At 40.1% G+C, this 18,320-nt stretch overlaps 1 protein-coding gene across 1 annotated transcript; it reads right to left on the bottom strand.

Annotated features, from left to right (window-relative positions):
• Nucleotides 1-3,762: 3,762 nt before the first annotated feature.
• LOC117261872 (LIM domain kinase 1-like) lies at nt 3,763-15,950 on the bottom strand. Its single transcript, XM_033634431.2, has 15 exons — nt 15,685-15,950; nt 12,872-13,010; nt 11,943-12,052; nt 11,601-11,774; nt 11,388-11,493; nt 10,993-11,273; nt 10,726-10,912; nt 10,492-10,578; nt 8,285-8,416; nt 8,142-8,201; nt 7,991-8,056; nt 7,192-7,378; nt 6,476-6,531; nt 6,143-6,300; nt 3,763-5,084 (listed from the first exon to the last, which is right to left on the bottom strand). Exons 1-15 carry the CDS (start codon nt 15,726-15,728, stop codon nt 4,511-4,513), a joined length of 2,361 nt encoding a protein of 786 aa, XP_033490322.2. The 5' UTR covers nt 15,729-15,950; the 3' UTR covers nt 3,763-4,510.
• Nucleotides 15,951-18,320: the final 2,370 nt, after the last annotated feature.

The raw sequence follows: 18,320 nt of genomic DNA, 5'->3' as shown, positions 1-18,320 counted from the left end.
CAAACGGCTAACGTTAGCTGACCTACAGTTGATTACAGCCTAACAGCACAGTGTTACAAATCAACTGCAAGATGATAACAACATCTAATGGTACTAATTATAATATTAAAAAAAAACATTTCCCAAAACTGCTAACTCACTGTTGCATTTTTTATGATATTAATGAACATTATGCTATACCAAATTTAAGCTAGTTTTTGTCTCATGTAGCTTTAGCTAACCAACGGTAGCCCCATTCGGGACTGTAACGTTAACTTACAAATAGCTCAAATAGAAAAATTCAAGGAAGCGGCTGTATGAGGCTCTCCTTCTCCAGTAGTTTTATCAGAGGCATATCTTCAAGGTCCTTTCACTTGTAAAACCGAAATGAAATTGTAAAAACACTTTCGATAAGCCTTAATAATAATAAACCTCACCTTAGTGTAGTTTCTCGACGTTTTAGGTTGAGTTTACCACGGAGTTATGTTAACGGTTAACATTAACGTTTCCTGGCAGACACAAACGGCTGTTAGCTAACCTCCAGTTGACTAACGTTACACTCTAACAGCTAGAGATGGGATTTATGGCTCTTTGAGGGGAGCCGGATCTTGGTGAGCCGTTCCTTTCAAAGAGCCGTTCAAAAAACTGGCTCATTTGCCTGATTTTTATATTTATTAAGTTTTAAGAAGCCAGCCTGGTGGTAACTCATTTTATCTTGGAAATAATCACTGGGAGGTATGATGGGGTAAGATTTGGAACAAAATAATACAAAATAAGATATCCCACCAATATCTGAGTTTGAATTATTCTGAAATATTGATTATAACCTCATTTGGCATGTGTGGACTAGATTTTAAAGTCTGATCTGGATTCATTGTAAATATTCCACAAGGTTGCGCCATATCACTCTGCTTTGACAGTGACATCACTATTTTGGATTTACCCTTTATACAAACTGTTTGTATGTGTGTAAAGCTACCATGACTTGTTATTCATGCAACACTGTGACCTTAACACTTACAAATAAACATTAAAAAACAAAGCAGGCTACAATGAATTTTGCTCAGGGGAGGAGCAAAGGAGGAGCACACAGTGATATTAAAAAAAAAAAAAAAAAAAGAACGGTTCCCAGCTGCGACTCGGTTCCCATCGTTCATTTTAACGAGCCGTTCAATAGAATCGGTTCGTTCGTGAACGTCACAACACTACTAACAGCACACTGTTACAACTCCACCACAAGAAGATAACAACGTCTAATATTAAAACTATTACTAAGTAGAATAAATATGTTAATAATAATAGTAATATCCAAAACTGCAAACTCACTAACGTTACTGCATTTTCATGACTGCAAGGATAAATATGCTATACCAAATTTAAAGTTTTAGTCTCATGCAGCTTTAGCTAGCTAACGTTAGCCTTTTCCGTATTAGCTCCCATTTAAAGGTTGAAGGAAGCGGCTGTACGCGGCTCTCTTTGTCGTTCCCGCAGGTAGGACGGTTGAATCAGACGAACATCCTCGAAATCATTTCTCTTGTAACACCGGAATGAAATGGTAAAAACACTTTCCAGAAGCTGTAATAATAATAAACCTCACCTTAGTGTAGCTCCTTGAAGTTTCGGATGGAGTTTAGCACAGAGCAACGTCAAAGGTTAGTGTTTCCTGAGACACAAACGGCTAACGTTAGCTAACCTTAACCTAAAGTTGATTAACACAGCTTTACAGTTCAATGTTACAACTCCACTATAAGATGATAACAACATCTAATGTTACTACAACTAATAATAATTATAAAATAATAATAATGACAATTTACAAAAACTGACACACTACAGCATTTATTATTAACGTTATATTAATTAGCAGTAACTTATGCTATATCAAATTTTATCTAGTTTTTGTGTCATGAAGCTCTAACTTAGCTAGCCATCGTTAGCCGGTCGGGACTGGAAGAATCTCCCACAGTAACGTTAAAAGTTCAAGGAAGTGGCTGTACGCGGCTCTTTCCTTAAGGTAGGATGGTTAACGTTAAACAAGATGCACATCCTTGAAGTCGTTTTTCTTGTAAAACCGAAATGAAATTGTAAAACACTTCCGCAAAGCTGTAATAGTGATAAACCTCACCTTATTGTAACTGTTAGCTTCTCGAAGTTTCGGACAGAGCTTAGCATGTAGTAACAGTAACGTTAACGTTAACGGTTAACAGTTTCATTAGAGACACAAACGGCTAATGTTAGCTAACAGCTGCTTTTCTTTTAAAAACAGCTGTTTCATCATGCTAGCTACATTTTCCTCAGAGCCAGCCATCAAGCCTACGTGAGGTGAGTATTTGATACTTTGTTATTTCATATGTTTTCTGGTAAGTTTCCTCTCCTGGTAATGATTAAACCCCTAAAAACGAATGTCTGTGTTCATCAGTATTGCATGTATTTTTTCCATGAAAAAAAAAATCAAACTTCATGCCTTAAAATGGCTTATATGTAACTCTACACCTTTGCCTGATTTAATATGCAGGGATCTATAAATACGCAAATTACTGCTCCAGGTAGGATGTTTTTCTGTATGCAAAAGCTAACATTAACATCGTCCTAGTTTTCTCTTAAAAAGCAAATGCGATTTTTGCATTGGAAGAAAATAACCTCTGTGGCAATCAAAAGTTTATGATACTTACATGTTTGGTTCAGCAAGAAAATCCTCACAAATGAACACCAATTAACCACACCATGGTTGCATGACTTCAACATTGCCACCACAGCAAGACTGTTAAGCTGTCTGATATGATCAAGTTCTGTATTCCATTTGGTAGCAACCGCCTTTTTTAAGACACATGAGAGCTTAAAAATTAAGGAGTGTGGTATTTACTTATGTATTTTATGTTGTAGAACAAGACGTGACAGTCTCTAAACACATTCAAAAAATCCATTGACTTTGAGATGAGGGAACCAGGAGTGCTAAAATGCCAACTCATTTCCTGGGTCACTCATTACTGGCCTGTCAGACTTTGTACACATACTTCCATTTAAAAAATGGAAGTGGTTTCAAGTTATATAATACATTATAATACAGTGTTTGTTCAACAACAAAAAACAACTTCTGTTTTTTTATTCCTTTAAAGGTAATTGTGACTGATAGTAATAATTGTGTAATACTGTGCATACCGTGAGACTCTGATCTTTTCTAAGATGGTTATCTTACTGTGAAAATTTCCTACTGTTGCAACCCTAGGTACACTGCAGGTCCAAGGTGGAAATGCTCAGCCATGGTGTTGACTGCTTAGTTCAATCATGATAAGCCTTGTAGCCTATAAATATCACCATATGGACCAATTGTCAAAAAGATCTAAAATTAGAAACACTTATATCCATTGATGAATTTCAGGACATCACAAAGAATGTGGTGACAGAGACACGTGCTTGTTTTTCTTGAGAGGCCACTATGTTTGAATATTTGTCGTTTTATTGTGGGGTTTTTTTTGTATTACATGTTGTATTCATTGCATTTTAAATGTGTTCTGATTAGCTGCTACCTTGGCCAGGTCTCTCTTGTAAAACAGATTTTCAGTCTCAGTGGGACTTCCTGGTTAAATAAAAACTAAATAAATAACTGGATATGTTAACAAGGTTTAAAGCTTGATTTGTCATTGAAGGGGGTCAACTGTTGGCAATCTTCCATATTAAATTATAAAGAACTGCCCTAGAAGAGGACTCCATTTGATTATAAAGTAGGAGAGTATTCTTATAAAAAATGCTTCAATGCTAAGTAGTGATTTAAATTTAGACACATTAGTTTATATTTCTCTTTATTAATTTACAGTTGTACTTGTATGTTCACAGCTCAGTATGTTAGAGGTGCTCTGAAACATTTCAACAGAAAATATGCAAGGCATTCAGATAAATAATTTACCCATGCAGTGTAGCTTAAAGTATAAAGTGCCATATGATTCACAGATTCTAGACTAAGCTGACACTAGACCTCAATTGATAAATTGGCCGGCCAATTTTAGCTTATCACCGATATACTAATATCATCATAGATGTTGACTGATAAGTAAAGAGAAATTGTAGCACAGAAATGCCAAAGACATGTCAGGTAATTTAGGAACAGTGTTGCCATTACAAAATCTGTCCACCTGAAAGCACTGACAAACTTTGTGGAATTTAAAGAATCCTTATCAAAAATGTTTGTTTCTGTCATGTGCTATTTTAAAAAAACAATTTCCGGTCAACACAATTGATACTTAACTCTGAAATATCAACATGTGTGGGGCTCTTATTGAAACTACATAAATACTGGTTCACAGAGCAATATGAGGCTAATCTTATGTGCTAGGCAGCTGTCATTAAATGACATACAGATCATGTAAAATGTCTCTGCAGGTTTTCCATTTATTAGTCCTCCACATACACTTTAATGACTCTTTAACTTCTCTCTCACTTGTTTGAAAAGGCACAGAAGTCTTTAGAAAGTGTTTTTATCCCTGAAAACTGTGCTTTGTCGATGTACCCTGACTTGGCCATCAGATTAAAGCAGTCAGAGAAAAGAGCTGTCCTCTGTGGAGCTGTCCCACAGTGCTCTGCACGTCCTTCTGAGCCTGTTAGACCGGCCTGGCTGTGAGTTGTTTAGCTGCAGCTGTTGTGATGGCTCATCCTGGGCCTCCTGCCCCGAGGAGTTATTACATTCATAGGTTTCAGACCCAGTCTCACTTGAGTCTGTGTTCATAGACCTGCAACTTGTCTGGCTTTTGTCTTGTGAGTGGTCGTTACATTCTCTGCTCAAACAGGAGTGGTTGTGTTCAGTCCTCATGTCATGGTTGTCATGTGGGTGCTGCTCTTTGTCCAAATGGCTATCAGGTGAGGTGAGGTGATCAGATTCTATGTGGTTATTTGCATCGTCCAAATGTTGCTCGGGTTCGGGGCTCTGTGGTGAACAGTGTGTTTGTTCATGAGAATCACAGGTCTTGTCTTGGTTGTGACAGTGGTTTTGGTGGTTGTGATTCTGCCAAAAGGCTCTGCGGAGTTGCTCTATCTCAGAGAGCAGAGGCAGGCCGATGTCCAGGTGCATTAGCAGGTTCTCCAGCCACTCCTCCAGCTTTGAAAAGGAAGGACTGAAAGACAGAAAGTGGCAGTGTTACGTGCTTTACTGCAGTAGTGCATTGATTAGATATTAAGTCGGCCATTTGCACTGTATGTGGGCTCATACATCTGTTACGGTACAGTCAATTTGTACACCATACAACTGGCTAGAAAATAACCTTTAAGATTCCCTGATTATAGTAGTAATGGTAACAGATGAATAAAATATTGTTAGAAATTTCCTTTAAATATTATACAGGATTCAACGGTAACGTTTTTTTTGTCACTTGCCCGTGTGGGCATGCAGTTCAGAGATCTACTCACTTTGTCAATTTTTACTTGCCCCTATAACATTTTTTTATTTATTAGGGGCCATCCAGTAACAACAAGAACTAAAGTTAACTGTCGTGTTTAACAATTTTTTTTAAAGTAAATGTCAAAAACAACCCTGTTTTATTATCCTTGCTCTCAGATATGTTGCAAACTGTGCAATGCATAGTTGGAGTTTCGCCCACTTTGTGTAATGCCACTCAAATAAACCTCCGTTTCCAGTATAATTGAAATGCTCTCTGGGGCTTAAGCTCATTAACTTTGTCTTTACCTGCCAGTATTTTCTCACAAGTGCCTGAACAGTACTGCGCATTTGCAACTCTCAACAGAGATGAGAATGAAGCGAGATGACTCATTTTTTTAGCTTCTCCCATCGTGAGCTCCAGGAAAATGAAACGTTTCATTTTTTTACCACTTAACCAATTGAGCAAGTTAAGTGATGGTGGTTGCTAGATGTACTAGCCCGACATGACATTTTTCTGGTCAGTCAGTTAATCCTCATTGTTGAGTCCTGTTATACAACCAAAGCACTAACCCTTAAATGAAATGTTATTAGTTACATTTTAAGTAGTGGTGGTGGCATGGTTGTTCTGTTAATTGAAGCGGAACTGGAACGAACTGAATAATTAAAAAATATATGAAACAAAATATGAGAGGTGCTTGGTCTCAGTCTAATTTATCAAAATGTTCATACATATTGCTCATATTTTCCTTTATTGAAATTAAGGCCAACACCTGTGTTGGATTTGTGCAATCATACCGTTTATCAGCATCCATGTCACAGCAGAGGACACTCAGTGGCAGGAAGGCCGAGGGGCACTGTGGAGGGTGGTACTGCTGCAGGAAACCAGCTACATTCAGCCCAAAGTCGTTCGTCCGGGGAAGGTAGTCAGGGTCAGCATTCACTCTACCTATTACCTTAGGAGAGATAGAGATAGATACATTGCTTAAAAATTGAAAAGATGTTTGATTAATAAAAAAGTAGGAATAAAATTGGTTGTTTGTGACATTTACACAACATTTTAACTCAGGAGTTCTAAAAGTGCTAAATATGTTTTAGGAATATCTTGCTCTGCCCATATGATGTTCTTACCTCACATATCATGATACCAAATGAAAAGATGTCCACCCGTTCGTCATAGCTTTTCCCTGAGAGGAACAGAGGAAAGATTGGAAAATGTGAACCACAGCTTTACTGTCCATACTGACTCATGCTGGAGATGTAGCACATTTTCAGGGCGTTGATACTAGATCTGTTGTAAGACCTTGTATTAGGTCTCCCACACATTCACACATACCCCCACCCTTCCTTTTTTTGTGCATATTTTACAATATTGCAGCACTTATGGTATCAAGATGCACATGAGGTTAGTTAAAACAGTTCAGAAACTTCACATAGAGTATTAATACCTGTGTTAAAGCAGCATGGTGTACGGCATGTGAGAAAGCTATTCTCAGCAAACGGTCTCTCACTGGAAATTATTTAATTAACAAAAAAGAATGAAAATAAAGAAACATTTTTTTTGTATGAATGCATGTATAAATCCAACGTGAATCTTCACACCTCTGCTGCAAGGTCTCACATGACTCAAACAGCCTGAACACATGATTAGAAATACAGAAATGAGCCTGTACAATTTGTATATCTCGTTGCCTTTACTACTGGCAGTGCTGGAAACAAATAATGGGCTATGGGCTCCCAGAGAAACATAAACACTCTGTCAAATGGGGTTTAGGTGCCCTGGTCCTGATACATTCAGAGATTTGAGATCCCCTGCTATTACTGAACCTGAAACCTTATGTACCCACCATTAATCATCTCAGGAGCCATCCAGTAGGGGTTTCCTACCACGGTGTAGCGCTTCCTCCGGTCAGGCCTGCGGAGCTCTGACAGTGTCCCCTTTGGAGGTCTTTCCAGAGAGGATGTTCTGCTCTGATTTCTCTCCTCCCTCACCAACCGGGCGAGTCCAAAATCTGCCACCACCACAGACTGGTTCTTAACAATGAGAGATAGAAAAAAAACACATTTCCCATAAACGTAATAGCTTATTTGGTGGCCTTGAAATTTCTAATGTATGCAACAAGGAAAAGTTAACATTAAATTTAAACTATATAATTAGAAGAGTTTGATTTTAGTTTTAGTTCTGTAATTTTAAAACAATGAAATACAGACACTGGCTATAGCTAAAGGATGGCCTTGTTTATGAAGACTTCAAAAGTATTAATAATTTTGATATGTTTAAACAACTTTAACAAACAAAAGATGCATATAGGTTTAAAGCAATAGATAATACCACCACAGTCAGGGTTTTCCTGGGTATATAAATGTGTTTTTGCTTGTTCACTAGCTGTTTTGTTCATTGGTCTTTTCTAGGTAAAAACTATAGATATATAACACTATATAACTAGATAAAAGATTTCATAGACTTGGAGACAGTTGTCGAAAGCTGACCGTAGTCTTATTTTTCACAGTAATTCCACAAATTTCTGACTTTTAATTAAGTAATTAATAATTGATGTAACACATTCTGGAAATAGTCACTTTTGATGCGTGTGTGTGTTGTACAGTGAGGAATATCTGGTGTGTGTGATGTGACTACTTGTTTACCTCTTTGACCAGGCAGTTGTGTGAGTTCAGATCTCGGTGGATAACATTCATGGAGTGCAGATAGGCCTTAGAGGGAGAGATGTTATATACGTCAGGGAAAGTTGGTGCCAGGTTAAAGAAGGATTTTGGATATTAACCCTGAAAGACTCACCATTCCAGCTGCAATGTCTTTGGCATAACCCACTCTTATATTCCATGGAAAATCCTTGTCCTACAACAACAATAGTGTGATGACCAAACTGTACTCTGACAGTACTCACAGTCTGAGAATCATGAAGAGCTTTTTTAATGTACCATTTTTGCGATGGTCTCTCGTAGAGTTCCCCCTTGGATGTATTCAGAGACAAAGTTTATTCGTTTGTCTTTATAAAACAGACCGATGAACTTTAGAACATTGGGGTGGTCCAGACAGCGCATCACTTTCACCTGTGCAGTGGGAGAGGAAACGTAGTTATACAAATGCCTCATGTCAGTTTAGCAACATGAAAATAGCTCATGGGTAAGACAGTGACCTAGTAACCCTCTTGGTGAGGTAAAATGGGTTTAAAAGTGAATACAATAAAATACAGCTTACTTACCAAATTGCAACTTAAAGTTGGCTTCAAATGTGAAGAGCACCAATCCTACTTTAACTTAAGCCCTATTTGCAGGGTACCAGTATCACCTGGTGAACTCTGGTAATTTGTAATTTGTTTGTGATCTGAATGCTGTGCGAATCTGCCATGTCTTTAATTCAACTTTACTAGTCCATACCCATTGAGTGCACAGTTGCCCACGTACAGTTTCACACGGTGTGTGTTTGGGATACAGGTCATAGGAAATTGCAGATTAAATAATCAACTGAACCCATTAAGAAGAGCAATGTATTCAGACAGAGTTTTTGTGAATTTGATAGTACGATTGTTTTATTGAAAGTACAGTAGTACCATTGCCAATAGTGGGATAGTTAGTGGGCTAAAACTGTACATTAGTAGTTGAGGTAGCACGTTGAAAGGCACATAGTTGAAGTGTTTATATGTTGTATTGACTTAAAAGTGGGGCGCACTGGTAGAATGACTGACAGAATGACACACTGACAGTTAACGTGATTATGTACAGCATACCATACCATGACTTAGTCATACCAAAAATTTGGAAAAAAACCAAAACATTCAGCCACAGGGGGAGCCACAGCGATCGGTCGCATTTTAGCCATTTTTAAGCATTTTTCTGTTGTTATAGCGCCACCCAGTTGCCAATTACAGTTAAATTTCTCCAGTCACCTTGAGGCGTCCTGTTCTACATATCTACCAAGTTTAGTAAAAATCAATATGGCGGTTAGGCCGAGCTAAGAAATTAGCTCTCTAGCGCCCCCATTTTGTTTGTTGGGGTCAGTAATGGAGGGGTCCCCTCAGATTATGTGTGGTCATATGCCTACAAAGTTGCGTGGTGATCGGTGAAACCCTTGAGATGTTATACACCTTTATGTGATGAGCCACGCCCTCTGCAATATTCATTGCCTTATAGAAGCTAAGTTTTAGTAAGTTTTCCAACTTTTGCCAAGAGGGAACTTTAGATATTGGTCCCTAGATTATGTTCACCGAGTTTCATGCAGATCAGTCAAACTTCCTAGGAAGAGATCGATTTGAAGTGTTTTTCAAAAAATTCAAAATGGAGGAAAATCTATATAACCAGAAGTTATGGGTTCTTGAGGCAAATTTGTTCCTCATGAGGAGAGGCATCTCTCTGTAAAATTTCATGTCTCTACGACGGCATGAGATATGCCCATTCAAAGTTTGCAATTTCAGTCGGTTGCTCTAGCGCCCCCCTTTGGCCAGTTGATGTAATATTGCTTCATTCGCATCCTCCCATGACCTTCTACCACTATGCCAAATTTCACATGGATTGACTAAGTCAGTGAGGAGAAAAACGTGGAACAGACACACCCACAGACAGACAGAGTTTTTGTCATTATAAAGTAAGATCATATTTTGACAAAAGTCAAGGTCATGTGATGATACTAAACCTGACCAAATCAGCACTCTGTGATGTACGTTTTTTGCTGTCTCTGTGCCTCTTTTCCGCCACCTTTCCTGGTCGAGAATTATGGAGGCTGCATTGGCAATTATAAATGAAAGTTTTGACAGCATTCTCAGTGCATGAGGCTCATCTCGCTGCACAGCTGGAACACCCATTTTCAGTAAGAGCAAGCTCAAAACCATCAAAAGAGCAACATTTTGAGAGATGATGAGATGAATATGTGACAGTATGTGGCAGACTGGGTTCTGTTGATTTAACCCACATTAAAAAAAAGAGGTCAACACTGTACATCACTGCTAGTGGTGCTGTGTAATGTGTCTGTGTTGTGTAACGTTAGTGAACTAATTTCTAAATCACATGAGGTCACCTGGTAATAATAGTCTCATGTGAATAGGGCTTTCAACCCTTTAGATTTAATATTTTCTATCCCTTAAGCGGTCATCTTCAATCATAAAAGACTGACCACTCTAAAGACCACTTACCTCCTTTAAGAAAGTCTTCTGTGTCTCTTCGTCAAATCTTATCAACTCTTTCATCACCATCACCTCCCCTGTCTCTTGGTGCGTCACCTTGACAACAACAGGTTAATCAAAATGCTGCTTAAAATCAATCTTTCAAAGAACTACTGACCAGGTGTACGGTCATTAAAAATGTTTTGAGAAAGTCATCCATAATAATGAAAGGGATAATATGATGGTAAATAGTCAGTGTGTTACCTTGACAGCCTGTCCAAAGAAGCCCTTTCCAAGCACTTCTCCATGGATGAGGTCTGACGGTCTGAAGATGCGATGGGTCCGTTCTCCAGGGTCCACACGAAGAGACTCTGAGCGAACCATGTCTCTCCGAGATAAAAGCGACAGGGCTCCAGGGGACAGAGGACACTTGTCTATACTACAGCTGCGCCTGAGAGAGAGAAGAAAGACTCAGACAGAGAGAAAGAGGGGGATAATTAACCAGAGTAAGCTGGGAGAATCAGCACTCACAGAATGTGTCTGGATCGCATTCCCATGTTTCCTTGGTGCTGAGGAGGTGAGATGCTCATCCTGAGGTTCACTCCCGGTTCACCTGCTTCCTCCCCTGGACTTGGCTCTTCCTCCAGACTGGGGAGTTTGTGGGTTGAGGAAAGTTTGTCACGGACACATGGGTCAGGACAGTTGATGTCGTCCTGGTGATTGTTTGAGCGAAGGGGGTCAACAGCAGACTGCGGGTTGTGTTCAATGGTCAGCTGCAGTGGTCTGTTTGTGTCCTGGATCACAGAGTTTATCTAGAGGAAAGATATGGTATTTGGTATTAGTTTTTTTGTTGATGCTAGGAAGTGTAACCACTTCTCCTTTAGTTCTGACATTATTGCTGCATCAGTGGATGGTTTGAGGCCTACCTCATCTGGGGAAATGTTGTGGACGGGGATTCCGTTTACCTCCAGTACTCGGTCACCAGTGTGGACAGAGGACAGCAGATCAGAGTTGAGGGCAGCTGAGTCTAACCTGAGGAAGGAAGACAATGATTGAGGATGCAGGAAAGGTAGGATAAGGCAGGGAACATGTCGGGATCGTTGGATCAGAGTTTAACTCTATAAATGCAAAAGACTCACTCTGTCACAGTGACAGCAGAGCCTTTTTCTTGGTTGAAGTCTGTGGCTACAGTCAGGCCTCGTCGGCCACCTGCATGGGGAGGAAGAGACACCAACGCCACCATGTGCCGACTCTTGGTGAGTGGTGAAGCTGACCCCGCTGCTGATTCAATGCCCTGACAGAAACAGTGGCCGCTGCAGAATAGATAAATCAAGAGAATAAAGGGACACTCATCAGAATCACAAATCTATGGCCAATACCTTTTCCATTTCATTCTTTTTTGGCTCACAAATTGTTTTGCCATGTGCAGTGGATTAAGCAAAGAACTTGCTTGATTTCTTTTCTGTCAGCTTCAAACTTACCAGTACAGTTTTGTGCGTTCGACAAGCGTGTAGGTGTCTCCGTCTCCAATGAACATTTCACAGCTCATACAGATGAAGCATTCAGGGTGGTACTTCTGCTCTCCAGCAACCTGTTTATTTAGGGTGGCAGTGTGGTTAAACACAATTCAGAAGCCAAGGGCATAATATCAGTTTTTACAAGATGCTGTTTGCTTGGGTCAGACTTTAGGGACAAAATGCAGCTCTGCATCATAACAGTCCCGTCTGTGCATTCCTGCATCAAGGCATTGTAGTGTCAGGATGTTTTCAGAGGATATCCTTTGCTCTGAGTGTTGAAAGAAAAATAGCGTTTACTTTCATACCAGGGGGAAACCAAAAGACTGGAAGGCTTTGAATATACGAACAATCGGTGTAGCATGCTGAGATTTGGTTTTACTTGTTGCAGTGTTTGATCCTGTGGATGTATTGCAATACTTCAGTCTGTAAATATTACAGAACATCTGTATTTGATAGTTGTATGGCCACAAATGGTGGGTTTAAACGATCAAGAAAGCAGCTATTTTTAAATTATCTCGCAACTTTTAGTCAGTCTGTTACTCGCTGAGTTCAAAAAGGTTTTGGAGCATGAGAGTAGAAAAGCAAGCTTTGACTCTGGACTGTTTGTTGTGTCTTCAAGTACAATATTGTGACTTATTATGATGAAATGTCAGTCAGCATCACCAAAGTGTGGAAGAACTGGTCAGGAAATAATGCTTTCCTCTTACGTAGTCTAGAAATGTGTGTACAGTCAAGTTTGTGGCCTGCTCAGAAAAAAATGCAGGAACACTTTTACTGTCAGTATTTCCTTGAAGTGTCAGAGTGATAGTATCATTAAAATATCACACAGTGAAAATATTGGTTTTGGTTTGTGGTGCAAGGCTTTCTCCTGTTTTCAGTGATCATCACGTTACCATAATGAGTCCTGTTGCGATGGTCTCTTTACAGCCGTGGCAGTGCTCTCCGTATCGGGCCCAGTAGTGCTTCTTACAGTAGAGCTGTCCCTCTCTTTCATAGTACCAGTGTGACAGGATGCAGCCACATTCAGAACACCTAGAAAACAGTGAGAAGAAGAGACAGAGTATGATGGCGAAACAAGAGAAAATGGAGATTTAGAGCGGATGTAAGATGATAGATACTTTAGAGGTGTGTGCGTGAGTTAAGTAACGTGAGCCGTATTGGTGGTGGAACACATGAGACCTGCAAGGAAAGTTGACCTGTGAGATCGTCACGCACACAGCATCAGGTACAACACTTCCAGGTCAGTTGGACCATAAAGTGTGGTCAGTGTGGCCCATTTTTCTTTGACACAGTTGTATTCTATGTCATAGACAGCATTGCCTTTTCCCTCTTGATTTCTTGTACCCTGTTTGCGTTAAAATACAGTTTCATGCTCTTATCAGTCACAAAGTTGAGACTGAGACATCAAGTTGTTTGTCCAGCACTCGCCTGGAGGAAATAGTTTCCTTCGTTGCAGGGACAGTGTTGAAATGATGCATTACAGATCTTGAATTGCTGATGTCACCATGACAGAGAGCACATTCAGTCAGATTCCAAACTAGATTCTTACAAAAGGACTACTCATGTAGGGTCACTAGTCAGTCACATGGTAGTCTCCCTTGGGCACGCCCACTCAAAGATTGCAAAAAAGAGTGAAACAAAGTAAAAACATTGCAACAGTTTAAAAAGCACCCTTTCCTTAAACGCAGTGCAGCATTTTCACTTTCAGTGAAATCGTTCATTTTCACTTTAAAATCTGGGGAAACTCTCAGTAGCAACCTGGTTTAGGCTGAATGAAGAATAATACCTATGTACAACAAAAACCTGCTTCCTTATCTCTTCAACACTGCAGCCGGAGTGGGAGTTGACTTCCTGGACAGAGTACAGCTCCATGTTTCCTCCTTTTCCTATAAATGCCATGCTGTTCTTACAATAGAGAATGAAAGGGTTGCTTTGCTGTTGAGAATGAAGTAGTTTCCTCCAGCGTAAGACACTCAATGACAGTGTTTCACTGTGATCAGTCGTATGATGTTATTATATTAAAAGCTTGATTACATTAGGAAAACAGTCATTTGTGTCGTTGGTGAAGTTTTAAATCTTGTATAGTAACTTAAAGTGGTAAAAAGCATTATTGCAGCAACTAGCAATAATTCTCCCTATAGATTAATCTGTCGATTATTTTCTCGATAAATTGATTCATTTTTGGTCCATAAAATGGCAATAAGATAGTTGTGTTTTACAAAGCCCAAGCTGACACCCTCAAATGTCTTGTTTTGTCCACAACCCAAAGATATTCGCTTATTGTCACAGATAAATATTCATATTTAAGAAGCTAAATTCAGAGAATTTTTATTTTTTTTCTCAACAAAGTCCTCAAACGGATTAATCGAATATCAAATTAGTTGGCGATTGATTTAATAGTCGATAACTAATTGACAAATCAGCTCTAATGATCCTATTTCTTTTAAATGTTGGTACTATTACTGTTGTTGCTGCTGTTGGTGCTAAAATGTAAAACACATAAACTCTTTTGGCAGAAAATACAAATACTTTAATGACCTGGGGAGAAAATCATGTTTTATGTAATTTGTTAATATGGTAGCAACATGATTATCTATTATTTTTACTCAGATATATACCAAAGCTTTAATAACAAACCGTAGGTTCACTGCAGCTCATATTTATTAGTACTTGAGTAAAGTAAATAGTCACTGGAGTCTCTAGTCCTAACTGGTCACGGATTAGTCTGCTGGGGTTACAGTGCAATACAAGAAGTACTGTTAGAGATCTGTTTGACCTGCTTCTCATTCATTGCTGAGGAAATAATTTAGTAATAAAACCATCAGACAGCTGCAGCTTTATTTTTGACCTTCTGTCATTGTTATTGTTCTGCCGGCAACGGATGTGTGGAACCTCCCAGTTTAACATCTGCAGTTCCTACAAAAACATCTGGCCATGAGAAAACTCAGACATTTATCCTCTCTCTGTTTCCTACTGTAACATATTTCCTCACATGTCTCTGTTTATAGAAGAGAAATGTCAGGCTCGTGCTGCATCTTACATTTATCTTTAGCCACTGTTTTAAGATCTGTTCCTCTGTCACTAAAAGTGGAGCTGCGAACACAGCAGCACCTGTGGTTCATAAAACAAACATTCTGTCAGGTCATAAACGTAGGTCAAATGTTAAGAATCAGATGACGTATTCTCCTGCAGTGGTTTCCTTCCTTTCTGTCTGTGTCGTCCTGCTGATTTCCTTTAAATAACAGTAGTTCTTAAAAGGAAACATTTGTTTTTGATCTAACTATATCGTGTAAGGTGTTACAATGGTGTCTTAGTGTTGTTATGCATGCGGTATTATTTATATTTGAATATAGACCTGAGAAAGATTAGTTCTTGGTGGGGTAGAACAAACATGGATCCACAAACAAACAAAAAATGTTAAGTTGTGACTTGTAGTGTTGCCTGCTTGGACGCCTGGCAAGTCAATGACATCTGTCATTGTTTTGGTTTGATAAACTACTCACACACACTCAGAATTAATGTTAAAGTAGACAGAATATTGAAGCACAGCTACTCATGTGTTTGTCACAGCAGTTGTGTTTGAGGAAGTATCGTTGATGTTGATGTACAATTTGCTTACATTCTCTCGTTTTCACTCACTTGTTCATACTCTCCTTCCTCTGAATGGCGCATACACATCACACAAATTAATGAAAGTGGCTCTTACCGTCCTTTCATTCCTCTCCGAAACCTCTGGTCCCGTCGAGACATTTTGCCCTGTCACTTCACCGACAGACACTCAGAAACAATCCACCCAGTTAAGAAAGGAGCTTTTTAGCTGCATGTGTTCATGAGGAGGCACTTTATGTATTCTGCTGTGACCGGCAGCAGGCGTTGTCTGTTTTTTCTCTTTTACTCTCTCTCTCGCTCTTCATGTGCGCAGAGGCTTCCTGTGAGCATGAGTTCCCCCTCCAATGTGCAGAGTAGCTGTGTGAGAAGAAATTCTGACCTACTGACACCAGCTGGCTACTCTCCCTCTGCTGGCTGCTCAGAAACAGATATATCCCAGTATAGAAGTTCTGCTCCACCGTCCCTCTCCTGTTACTTCCAGTATGTAGACGTCTGCAAGATACAGTTACACTCCTCGGCAGGGCCCACAGCGTGTGGAGCTGTATATGAGTTAAGATAAGTGTGTGATTCTCCGAAGTAGTGTGAGAGAGTCAGCACGTCTGCCTGTTTTGAATTAAGCTCTGTTCCCATCAGCGCAGGCATAATCTCTTTATGAATGCCCCAATTACTGTCCTGATCATACAGTGGAGCGCTCTATTCATCACACACAGCACACAAAGAGGGACAATTCAGATAAAGCACAGGAAAGAGGAACAGCCCAGAATTAGGAGAATAAAATCATAGGTACTATTCAGAACGTGGTACCGTTATTATTCACAAGTAGCTGCTGCTGTTTAATTGGCTTGAAGAGCATAAGACACAAGAGTAATGAACAAAGTCAGGTGACAGCATTACAAATTAAATTTTCAGATTGTAATTTATACTAGTTGTGTGCCATGTCTGCAGATACATTTTGTCATTGCACAGATCCTGCAGTCTGACAGACAGAAATGTGAGAGTGGAGGGGTGCTTCTATCACTGAACTGACAAAGCGATAAAGCTACGTCACTTGTGTGCTGTGACGACTTGTATCATGTGAAACATCTTGTATGTGTGCTTCTGTCATGGTAAGTAAGGATAGTTTCTGTAGTGATAATGTCTTCTGTGGTTAAGTCTCAATCCTTGGTTATTTCAGCCCAGTCGGCAGAATTAACATGTTGGCATTGTATGTTTCTACATCCACGGTTGTACGTAGATGGCGTGACAACTAGGTGAGCAGACCAACAAAAGCAGGTGTTTTTTAACAAGAGTTCAGGACATGTCCAGCCTGAAGTGGGTATTTTAAGCCAAAATATAGCCTAATCTAATCTAACCAAGTGGTTTTTGTGCCTAAACCTAGTCACACATTAACCACAGCGTTGTTATAACATAAAAAGAAACTTTAAATTTCAGCATATCCGCTAAAGCTTTCAAGATACATCTCTAGGAAGCGCTGGGATGCATCAACAGTGATGTTTCTGGGGTTCAACATCAGACCCCCTCATCCATCCAGGAGCAATCGAAGGGCTCGCCCTCTTTATCCAAAGCCTCCAAGTGGCTTTCTCTGCTGCTTCAGTGATGGTTCATATGGCCCCCTTTGACCGCCTAGCAAACCTCCGGTAGCTCACTTCAGTTGGTATGCAGAGAGCCCGCTGGCTTCTGCACTGTCCCACCAGCTCTTGGTATTAGGCAAGCTTCCTCTCATGAGCCTCCTCCATGTGCTCCTCCCAGGGCACAGACAGCATGGTGGATTCTGAGGAAATGATCAAGTCTGGGCGGAGTCTTGTGGCCGCAATGTGATCAGGGAACTTGAGTGGTTTTCCAAGATCCAGTTTCAGCTGCCACTCAGGCTGTGGGCAGACGGGATGGTCTTGTCATTGGGAATGGAGCTTCTCTCCAGCCTTGAGGAAAGAGATGGTTCTCTTCCTGGGGTGGTGTTTACTGGACTGAATGGCTGTGGTGACTGAGGAGCTGTTGGAAGGATCCTCTCCAAGCACACGGGGCAGGATGGTGTTGCAGTCTTGCACCAAGTATGAAGGTTTGCTGGACTTGGTAAAGTTTCATAGACAGCTTGGACCAGGAATCAGATGCAGACGATGTCAGCCTGCCAGAAATCTGACCAAGTAATCTTCCACTGCAGTGTGTTTTCCCACCTTCTCCAGGCTCTTTACCAACCAAGTCTCACCATCTTGCAGACTCTTACCTCCTCCACACCTGCACACACTTCCCCCTAGAGGAGATGTTGTCTCTCCTTTCCTTTTGCTTTGTCAATCTGGCTGCTTGGAAATGTAAAAAATGTAACATGTCTGTGGTTTGCAGAAATGGACAATGCCAATATTTCTTCTGCTGATTTGATTGATGATTTTGTTTATAATCATTGCTTTCAGGACTTACTGATCATGTCATTGCTTGTACCTTTGCTGTAGACCTCTCTGCTGTGTATATTGTGAACGCTACAATGTATTTACTGAGTTTCAATATCAGTCACCATAAAGACACTGCTGCTCTCTCTTTTTTAGTCAACCCAGGCTGTAGTGTGTTGTTTCCCCTTTTCTCGGCTTTACTTGTGGTTAACACGCTGCCACAACGCATTAACCAACATCTGCCTCTCAATGTGCAGCTTCCTCCTATTACCTTTGCGCCAAAACCCTCTTGAGGGTTGTACATTTTGTGCATGTGCACCATTGTCAATTATTTTAGCTGCTTTAAAATAAC

Source organism: Epinephelus lanceolatus, chromosome 11, assembly GCF_041903045.1.
Source record: "Epinephelus lanceolatus isolate andai-2023 chromosome 11, ASM4190304v1, whole genome shotgun sequence".
Classification (NCBI taxonomy): domain Eukaryota; kingdom Metazoa; phylum Chordata; class Actinopteri; order Perciformes; family Serranidae; genus Epinephelus; species Epinephelus lanceolatus.
The sequence above is the reverse complement of the archived record's forward strand: the minus strand, read 5'-3'. Positions and strand labels throughout refer to the sequence as shown.